Source organism: Chaetura pelagica, unplaced genomic scaffold (genome assembly GCF_000747805.2).
Source record: "Chaetura pelagica isolate M959 unplaced genomic scaffold, ChaPel_1.0 scaffold132, whole genome shotgun sequence".
In the NCBI taxonomy this organism is placed as follows: domain Eukaryota; kingdom Metazoa; phylum Chordata; class Aves; order Apodiformes; family Apodidae; genus Chaetura; species Chaetura pelagica.
The window spans coordinates 2,836,758-2,847,241 of NW_009952709.1; the positions used below are offsets into that span (position 1 = coordinate 2,836,758).

The window sequence follows — 10,484 nt, forward strand, 5'->3', positions numbered from 1 at the left end:
GTCTTCCCTGCTCTACAGTCTCTGATAAAGTTTCTCCTGCCAAAGACTTTTTTCTCCTCATTGTCTCTAAATTATTAGTGTACCACATCCAAGATTTATTTTCCCACTATAACTTTTACAAAGCAGTCTCCTGTTCTCATGGTAGGCAATATACACAAACAGTTTTAAATAAAAGGCTTGGAAAAGCTGAGGTCAACAAGCTAAATAAAGAATATATGAAGCATATAAATCCAAGGTACATCTAACTGGGCTAAAAATATCAACCTTATGATTAATTCAATATACTGTAAAGCCTCACTAATTCACTATTTACTTGTCTACATATCCCACAATGCATACAACAAAAAAAATCACCATTGGTTTTCTGTGTGCACATTTAACAACAGTGCAGTTCTTTTAGAATCATCACATTCCAGGATATCTTTTTTTTTTTTTTACACATTAAGCTTATGCATATTTGTTAGTGGATCAGTTGTGATCACACTAGGCTGGTTTGAGTGCATGAACAGAATCTGTTTCTGACAGTTACATCCAAGCTGCCTGTATGGTCAGAACACACCCCAAAACCCCTCTTCCAGCCTTGGATGTATTCTGTTGTCTTTGCCCAGCTCTTAGTTTGCAAATATTGGTGCAACTTACTGCAATTTTTAGGGCATTTCAGAAGTTAATGGGCTTCTATTCTATCTTTACTTTGTGGAACAATATAAAGAGTTCTCCAGGTGTGTTTTATCTGACTCTTGGTATCAAATGCATCACTCACACTTTTCTGGGCAGAACCATTCTGTGGAAGCACACCAAGTGATTTGAAATTGGATTCTGTGAGGTAATTGCAGGTAGGGTTTTTCTGTGAGTTAAAAAACCAACCAAACTGACCCTGTTCAGTAGAAAGACCAATTGTCACTGTGGTTTTGATTTAGGATATTGGACTTTGTCCCATGATTCCTCATCCTTAGAGCCTCAGATTAAGGGTGACATTAAACCTTGCTGTGTAGTTTCTCTGAGCAGGAAATTGCCTGATTGTGCAAAAACCAGCCTGAACTTTAGAGGATCTGAGGAACTGGCAGTGGATCTGCCCTTAGGATTGTCTTCCTTTCCCTTTTCTTGCTGTTCTGAGGAAGAAAAGGCAAACAAAGCTCTTACCTTTCCACTTGCAGGTGGCATTGTGCTGAATCCTTCCTTCTATGGAATCCCTGGCCACACACACACCATGATCCACGAAATCGGACACAGCCTAGGACTCTATCATGTCTTCCGTGGAATCTCCGAGATCCTCTCCTGCAGTGACCCATGCATGGAAACTGAGCCTTCCTTCGAGACTGGGGACCTCTGCAGTGACACCAACCCTGCTCCTAAGCACAAGCTGTGTGGGGATCCTGGACCTGGCAATGACACGTGTGGGTTTCACAGTTTCCTGAACACGCCGTTCAGTAATTTCATGAGCTACGCAGGTACTTGTGCTCCCTCTGTTTGCTGTTGGTGTCTGTGGCTGGGTGGGAAGAAGGAGTTGCAGTATGTTACCTCTGGTTTCTACTGTCCATTTCATGTGGGGCTTTATGCTGGTGTCCGTGTCCATTGGTCTAGGACCAGACTTAACAAGGGATCAAACTTGATGGCCCTTTCAGTACCTGAAGGGTACCTAGGAGAAAGCTGGGGAGGGACTTATTTTATAAGGGCATGTAGTGATAGGATGAAGGATAATGGCTTAAAAGTGGAAGCAGGGAGATTCAGGTTAGACATTAGGAAGAAATTCTTCATTATGAGGGTGGTGAGACTGTGGTACAGGTTACCCAGGGAAGTTGTGGATGCCCCCTGCCTGGAAGTGTTCAAGGTTAGCTGGGACTCTGAGCAACCTGATCTAGTGGGAGGTGTCCCTGCTCATGCAAAGGGGTTGGAACTAGATGATCTTTAAGTTCCCTTCCAGCCCAGACCACTCTGTGATTCTCATTCACTTTTTCTTAGTTTTTCTCAGCTTTACAGTTTCATGTGATGACCAGACAGGTTTGAGGGAGGGAAGAAATGAGTTAAGCATTAAGTAAACAGCTTCTAAAGGCCCTACAGCAAATTTGACACTGTTTCCCTGGAATCTGGATGCCTGGTCTATGAGGTCTTCTTTGAAAAACCCAAATTCAGAGATTATTTATCTTCCCCGAGGACATATTGAATGTCAGATGAATGTTGATACCACCAAGCAACTTGTGATGTGCAGACAACTAATGAACTACTTCCCATGCCTCCATGTGTCTGTTCAAATGCCAAATTTGGTGTTTGGAGTCACTGTCACTACAGTCCCTCACATCTGAGTTTCTTCATGAGAGTGTGAATACCAGGATAATACCTGGATCAAGATTGTTTTTTTGGTCAAAGACTTCCAGTGTGTTGTGCTGGTTTGTGCTGGTAGTGCAACTACAAAGGATCCATATCAGTGCCACAAAACTTCCCCTCCAAGAGGAACCAGCTGCTTATCCAGAAGCCTGTTTTTTGTAGTAGTTATAACTCTGCAGGCTTCTGTAGGCACAACTGTATTCTTCAGGGGTCCTGGTTCATGGCAGTCCTACCAACAGAGCACAATGCTAAGATGGCACGAGCTCCAGGGACCCTTGTCCATCTTTGAGGTCCTTGCTGCACTCCTGGAAGTTCAAGGGGAGTTGAAGGAGCCTCTACTGATTCCCAGGAAGTAGAGGGGATACCTTGGCTTGTATTTCCCCTTATTTTGGGTCACAGGGTCTAGCCATGGTGGAGGTCTGTGACATGGAGCTGACAGCATCAACAACATTTTAAAGGTGACCAATATACTCGTAGTCACTGAAGGGCACCTTTATACTTGAGGCAAAGCCGCAGATCGGCCACTCAGAAGGTCGTGGCAGTGCTTATTCTGTAACCAAACTGTAGAGAAGCAAAGTGGTTTATGTCATCTGGGGCACAGATTGAAACAATTTATAACAGAAATGCTTTTATGCCCTTCATGTCACTAGTTAAAAGTGATGCTTAGTTTTCTTTTTATTTTTCTCTTTGTTTAGAGGATGTTTTCAGGGATAAGCATGCACACACCAGGTCAGCTCCTCAGTGTGCTGTGCAGTGTGTGCATGTGGTGGGGCAGAGGGTCTTTCTGCCTGATACAGCCTCCTGGTAACATCACACACATGGGTCAGTGCCACCTCAGGTGACAATATCCCTCCACCAAATCTGTTTGTGTGTATGTGATGGGGCTGGAGTGTGTGCAGCGCAAAACACTGAGGTCTCTTGTTCCAAAGAGAACTTGCTGTGCAAATTCTCTCAAGGGCTGAGGCACAGAGGCTGACCACAGAGATACCTATCTGCTCTGAGGAGCTACCTATGTGCTGGTGTTCTGAGCAGGAACCCCTTCTTTTTTTTTTTTTTTTTTTTGTTTTCTTGAAAAATGAAGTGAAGCGACATGATAGGCATCTCTAGAGCTCCTGCATGAATCTGTTGGCTTTTCTGTTGTTGCCAGTGGAATAAAAATATATCAGCATATCAAATAGCTGTAGAAATACCTTTGAAACTTCTAGGTTGAGGTCATACAGCTCTAAATGTTGCCTTTCCTTTCTGTTTTGCTGTTTTTGTACAGCTTGATCATATTGTGTTTGTCTGTCTGTCTCTGTCTTGCATCCATCTGTCCTGTTACCCCCAGCTATGTAGCAAAGCACTGACTTAAAGAGTAACTTTTCTTTCCCTGAAATAACAAGTTATGATATCCAGAAGATCTAAAAGTGTGAGAAGTTGGACTTGTAAATTATTTTTACAAGTTCAAATAGCTGTGGTATCCACAAATAAACAGATAAGTTAGTCTTTTAGACAGCTCTTCATGAAATCAGCATGAAGCATTCTGCCTCTGAATTCGTTGGAATAATCATCTCAACAAAGTCTCTTGAATTTCTCTATTTTTTTTACTTCATCTGAGGACCTAGAGCCTTTCTTGAAATTGAGTGAGCAAGTGTAATACCTTTCTCTCTCACCTCTCCTCCCTTCCCCTCCCCCAGGACACAGCCTGTGCTGATGTTTAAACAGATTGAGAATGCAGGTCATCTTCTCCCATTGCCATTGTCTCACTCCTTTGTCCTATATATATTTTATTGTTCCTTTATGATGGCTGTTAAGAGCCTTTGTCTCCTTCTGGGCTTCTGTGAATAATATTTATGAGTTTTACAACATGCTTAGGGGTAGACCATTGATAACGGTTGAGGAAATCCAGAGATGTCGTATTAAAGCAGATTTTTACAAATCCCCGTGGGTATGCAGATATTTTCAAGGTGGTGGTGTCTGTCTGTTGTGTGTGTTTGATGAGAGGAGGTTTGCTACTTGGTGGGATTAGGAGAGACACAGGAAAACATGTGAATTGATGGGTTCCTACTGTGATAGGATGCATTTGAGGCTGTTATTCGAGCAGGATCCCAGCTGAAGCTGCTTCCTTTTTCTTGCATCTCAGTGACGATGTGGGAAGGTTTTAAATTAGCCAGCAAATTCACACTTCTCTTTAGAACAAATCAATTCTATTTTTTTTTTTTTTTTCCTCCTCCTGAGTTCCACAGGGCATGGACTTGCAGACATCAGAACATCTAGTAATGCTATTACAATATTGAACTGCCAACTTGCACACACGCAAGCAGCTCTCTGAACAGCCTTTGGTGACCTGCATCTTCCCAGAAAAGTGTAGTACTTGACCTGTGCAAAACTGTCATTGTTGTTTGTATCGTGGCAGCGTGCAGAGGTCCCATCTGGGACTGAGCTTTGCTGGGCTGGGAACTCTGCAGGCACATGTGAAGAAACACTTTGTATTTTCAAGAGCTTTTCATCAGATGGGAAGAGTACCAGAAAAAAATGGTTAAAGTGGTAGCAAGAAGTTCTTCAGTGTAGCTTCTCTGGCTGACTTTGCACAATGTATTTTTTCTTTCAGTGATCTGCACAACAGAGAAATAACAATTTTCTACTTCTCTAGGGCAGTGCAGTTGTGAAGTTGTTTGGTGTTCAGAGGGCACTAGCTGTGTTCTTGTTGCCAAATCATGTTTGGGATAAACAGTTGAAATGAGAAATGGATATTTGTGGGAATTTATTCAGCAAAAGGATTTCACCATGTTGAATGAAAAAGAAATTTCAAATATCACAAATGTTTATGAGAGGTTCAGAAAGGGGTAAGAATCATAACGGTAAAGTGGGAGATTTTTAATTTCACTGCAGTAAAAATTTACTCAGTTTTTAATCAGTGTTTGTAATTTGTTTTTAATTGATAATTCAGAACATTTTTTACTTGTTCATTAGAAAATGTCCAAACACTTTTTTTAAATGATGGGTTTGAAAAAAAAAAAAAAAAAAAAAAGTTTGCTTTTACACTAAGAAGTTTGGCAAATTCTGTTGCATAAAGTTTGCATGAATCTCAGTCAATGCTGAATCCTAACACTACCTATTCTTGGCCGTTTTATCCCCTCTCAGAGATATTCTTTTAGACATGAAATTCTTTTAAGCCCAGAAATGTCCACTGATAGCCCCAATTCTGACCAGAAGGTGCTGCACTGAGGCTTTCTGTTTCTTCACTTCCACGTGTCTCCATCTCATCTAGGGATGATCTCTAGGTTCTTCATATGTATCCTGGACTGGAGGGAGAGAACATTTACTGATTTATTTTAACTTTTTAACTTTTGTTTCCTTTCACCTGCCTCCACAGGTGAGGACTGCACTGATTTCTTCACAGTCTTTTAAAGTCTGACTTGTGCAAAAAGCCGTCCTGACCCTTGCAAGAAGCTGCCATTTCACAGGTTGTAATTCTCTACTCACTTCCACCTTATCTCCACGTGGCTGATGTGGCCTCTGTTTTCATTTCAGATGATGATTGCACCAACTCCTTCACGCCCAACCAAGTGGCCAGGATGCACTGCTACTTGGACCTTGTCTATCAGAGCTGGCAGCCCCTGAAGAAACCAGCTCCTATTGCAATTGCCCCCCAGATTGTGGCTCGGACCTCCACCTCTGCCACCCTGGAGTGGTTTCCACCCATCGATGGCCACTTCTTTGAAAGGTGACCAGGCACTGCTCTGTACTTTGGCACTGAGTTGAAAGGAAAAGGGAAAAATTGGGGAAGGAACCAGGGCCCCAGTGCAGGAGAGCAGTTTCATCCTGTGTTGTTCTCAGTCTGCATTAAGGCTCTTTCCTAAATTGGTTTATATCGAGGAGGTTATTGATCTGTTTTCTGCTTTTCCTTTCTCAGCCTGTAGCACTCGGTTGAGGGCCATTGATTTGCCAGGTAAAGGGCAAATCTTTTTCCATATGTTATGGGAGGAATTTTCAATCAACCATTCTGGCCTTCTGATTCTTGCGGTTCCTGCTCCTCACAAATACCTGTGAGCTTCAGCTCTGTCTGTCCGTTCCCCCTCCACCTCTCACACATTTCTTTATCAAGGACAAGGTGAATGTTGTTTCTACTCCCATGACAACACAGAGCTCCTGGGCAGTGGAGTCTCACAGGACATGGAGGTGACAGGGCCAGGGAGAGAGACAAAAGCTGTCTCCTTCCCTGTGCTACAGGTCTGAGATGGGAGCTGAGCAAGGCAGAGTCGAAGGCCTGGGACTCTGAGTGTCACACAAGTGTCATCTTGCCGCACCCTGGGTAGAGCATGGAGGTCAGATTGTGTAGCTGTGTGTGTTTCTGCCTGGTAGGCATGCAGCCATGTGGTACCAGTAACAATTCTGTGAATGCAAGGCTCTGGACAAGAGTTGCACCACTTTGCAGTTCATAGCCAAAAAAACTCTACCCCAGGATGACCTGAGCAACTGGATAGTTCATCCAGATAGTCTTACACAGAGCTTGAATGAGCTGTAGGAGCTTTGGGAGTCCTAGCAGAGAACTTCCTAAATGATTGACCTTCTCACATTGCCATTAACTCACCTTCCTTGGTTGCATTTCTTCTCCGCTTTTTGCTTTGTTATTTTGTAGAGCAAACTTTGAGTGTCCTTCAGGACCGTAGCAGAACGTATCACAGGAGGCAGAATTTACAAGCATGTTAGCACCCAAAGAGCTGTCTCAGCACTGCTGCTTTTCTCAGTCAGAGCACCTTGAAAGCCACTGCCTCCATCAGGGATGAAACTCCTTCCAGCACTGCGAGGACACCATGGCCATTTCAGTGGCCAGCTTGCACTTTATCTGAGGAGGCAGATAACTGTTATTTTCTGCTCAGATGAGATTTTCTACCTTTATTGGAGATTAGTACAGGGAGGGCAATTGAATCATATTAGGAGTTGATAAGGACAGGTCTTGTGCTCTTAGCAATGTTTGCCTTAATTACAGTTTTGCAACTGAATCCTTTTATCCCCTACATGTGAAAAGGACTTATATGAAGATCTGGAAATTAATTCAGAAATTTTTTTAGCCCATAATCATTTTTAGATAAATTAAGTTTCCCCAATGTAATTTAGATTTCAGAAGATACTTATTGTGTGTTAAATACATACCATCTGCCTCTTAAAACACATTTATGCAGAGTTAATTGATATGTAACCAAATATGTCTTTATTACATATTTCTTATAACTCAATCAATATGTTCTTAATAACCTCTAGTTAGTTGCTTCTTAAATAACATACAGTGGATAGCCTGCTAAATCTAAAATTTCATAACAGAGTTATCATATGTTAAATAAATAGCAATTTTCTAGGGGGAAAGAAAGTCCTGTGGGTTTTCAGGTTTGTGTGCTCATTGTCACTGAAATGATTTAAAGAGACAGCCTCAAATACTTGGAGTCCAATTCTTTGTTAAAATGAGATTCCCAATGCTAACAGAGAGTTGTTGTGACTGTTTAAAAATGTCACTGAAATACATAAATGATCCTGTCTAAAACATGTCCAAATACCTGATGTATTAATCAAAACCAGGATGATAAGAGTACAATAGTGACTAATACTGGAAAAGCTCACGTGCTGAACTTCCAGCACCAATGTGTCCAGTTCTGCTGGGTTAGAGATACAGGCCTGTGCCAGTTTGTAAAACTGGGTCACTGTGCAAGACAAGTAGGAGGCAGAATTGGCCAAGTATAATCTTATCTGTGTGTGGGAATACTGTAAATCTTTGCAGATATTTTTACACAAAGTGCACATCATGGCCCAAATTTTACTTGCCTCCCTTGAATGAATAAACTCATTCACTTCAATGAGACTATTCATGTAAAAAACAGAAGACTGATACTCAACTGCTGAGTGCCTTGGGCCTGGTTTCGAATGCACAGAGGCCCCTTCCATGCTGTTTTGACAGTGTAAAAGGGCTTTAAAAGGATGAATGGCTCTTGGCTACATTAGCAAGTATTGTGGCCCAATATAAGCAGATCTCTAGCACAAAACAGTCGTTAATGAAGACCTGACATCAACCCTGGAGGGCTTTGGGGGGACTTTTTCAGCCTAGCTCTAGCCTGGCCCCATGGCATCAGCAGTTGGAGCACATCAGGAGTGGTTCTGGATCTCATCTTTGCTTTGGTTCCAGGCAAAACTGGGTCCAGCTTCCATGCTCCAGGACTGCTCTGAGTGCTGGAAGATGAAGAGTTTTACTTCAAAAGCTTGCTCCTGATTCAAATTACAGTAGTACTGTAGGCAGTCTCAGTGTGATTCAAGTTCTTTTTATGTCCCTTTTATTCTCTAGGCTGTGCTTAGGCAGTGGATTCCACTTAATGGAAGTCAGGAAGGGAAAACTGAGCCTTGTGTAACACTGGGCTGGCTGTATCCCTGGGTGAGGTTCTGACAGGTCTGCAGTGGAAGGGAAATGAAGCATGAAAGTACAGACCACGTGTCTTTTCCTTGTTTAGATGCAACTTTGCCACAGTATTAGGTGCTTTTCTCTTAAGACCTCCGTTGTAGGAATTCCCTGATTCTGTGGACAGAAAGTGATGCTAACTCATAGTTCTTGTAAATCTGGGGTTGGCTCTCCTGTGTCCTCACATCTTATGAGAAGTGGCTACATGAGCTGTGCACAGAAATAACATCTTCTTCCTGAAAGACCCTCCTTACCTGTTTAGCGTGTTCAATTGATGTCTTCTATATTCCTCTAGAGAGTCATTTATGTGCACATAAATTTGACAGTGTGTGTTTGACCCTAGACTCCAGCAGCTGGTTGAGCTTCTAAACATCACTAATGATCACATATATCAAGAACCAGCTTTTCTTCTTGTAGCTGCTACTCACAGGAATGGAATACTTCCAATTCTCCATCCTCTCACTTAAAAAAAACCCCATGAAAAATGTCACATAATATGTAATAATAAAATAATAATAGAGCCAACAAAACAAGAGAAAACAAGGGACAAAGAGAGAACTATTCATTTCCTGGCTGCATCTATTAGATGTGTTCATCTGCTGTCTCTAAGCATCCATTCATGAGCCTCCTGTTTGATATGCTCAGGCAGGATGTAAACAGTCATTGTAATGGGGCTCTGCAGCAAATTCTGCTTGGACTGAAAACTTTGAATGCATCTGCTCTTCTAAGTTCTCATTGAGGTGACTGCATTAATTTCCATGAATCTGTTACCATCTCATTTTTAGCTAGCTAATGTTCTGGTCAGTATGATGTCCCAGGTCTAGATGGCTGAACTTAGTAATTGCTTGCTTTAACCTTCCTGGAAAGTTTCAGTGCCTTGGAGGAGAAAGCACTAATTCTGGATTTTAAGTAAGGAGAGACAATTTAGTCTGGAAACAGGCACTCTTCACTGAAAGGAATGACAGGTTTTTTTGCTAATTTTGAGTTGCCCACTGAACTGATGTTGGGCCAGAAGAGATCTGTCAGTTTTTCAGTAGTAGCCTTTAGATTTTGAATCCACTTCTGAAGTATCATGCTGTAAGACTGAATTCCTTCTACGCTCTGAACTTCATGAGCTGGAATCTCCCCAGTACTTGGCTTATTAGAAAACAGAGAAGTCTAGATTTTCCATTACCCTGCACTTTGGGGAGTCATGTGCACCAGTGTATAAGGTGTCAGATATGCTATCATTCCTAATTAATAGTGTTTTGAATCAATTCACGCTCATTTTGTCTTGATGTCAGTGGCTGCATAAGGTGTAAGGATCTGGCTCAGATTTTCATAAGCCTGTACATGCAATTCCATAATTAGTTTTGACATTTATGGCTGTTTGTAGGATTTGTGTGCAAAAGTCTGCAGACCAAAAAACTTGACTCCAGGAGTCTTCCCCTGTGTAACTCCCTTCAGCCAGTGGAGTTACATCAGGGTTGAGTTTGGCTCCCAAATTGGAAAAGTAAAAAGAGAAAGTTTGCTCAGAGCCTTTCCCACATGATGCTCCTTGTGATTTCTCTTACCTCCAAGTCCTCCCTGGTAAAAGGAAATGTTTGTCCATAGGCCTACAGTTTTTTTCCACCATGGCAGCCTGTGTTGAAATTGTATAGCTGCTAATTTGAGTAGAAAGCAGTCCTAATTGTGGAAACTTGGCTTTGAAAGCCCCATCTTCATCCAGGACAAAGCGCAGGAGTCTCTTTGTAGGGAA

The 10,484-nt window shown here is 42.1% G+C and overlaps 1 protein-coding gene across 1 annotated transcript in view; it reads left to right on the plus strand.

Annotated features, from left to right (window-relative positions):
- PAPPA (pregnancy-associated plasma protein A, pappalysin 1) overlaps positions 1-10,484 on the plus strand; it is a 182,973-nt gene that overhangs the window by 58,016 nt on the left and 114,473 nt on the right. The window contains exons 4-5 of the mRNA XM_009994319.1: positions 1,155-1,448; positions 5,836-6,028. Of these exons, the coding sequence (XP_009992621.1) occupies positions 1,155-1,448; positions 5,836-6,028 (487 nt within the window). The remainder of the gene's footprint in view (positions 1-1,154; positions 1,449-5,835; positions 6,029-10,484) is intronic.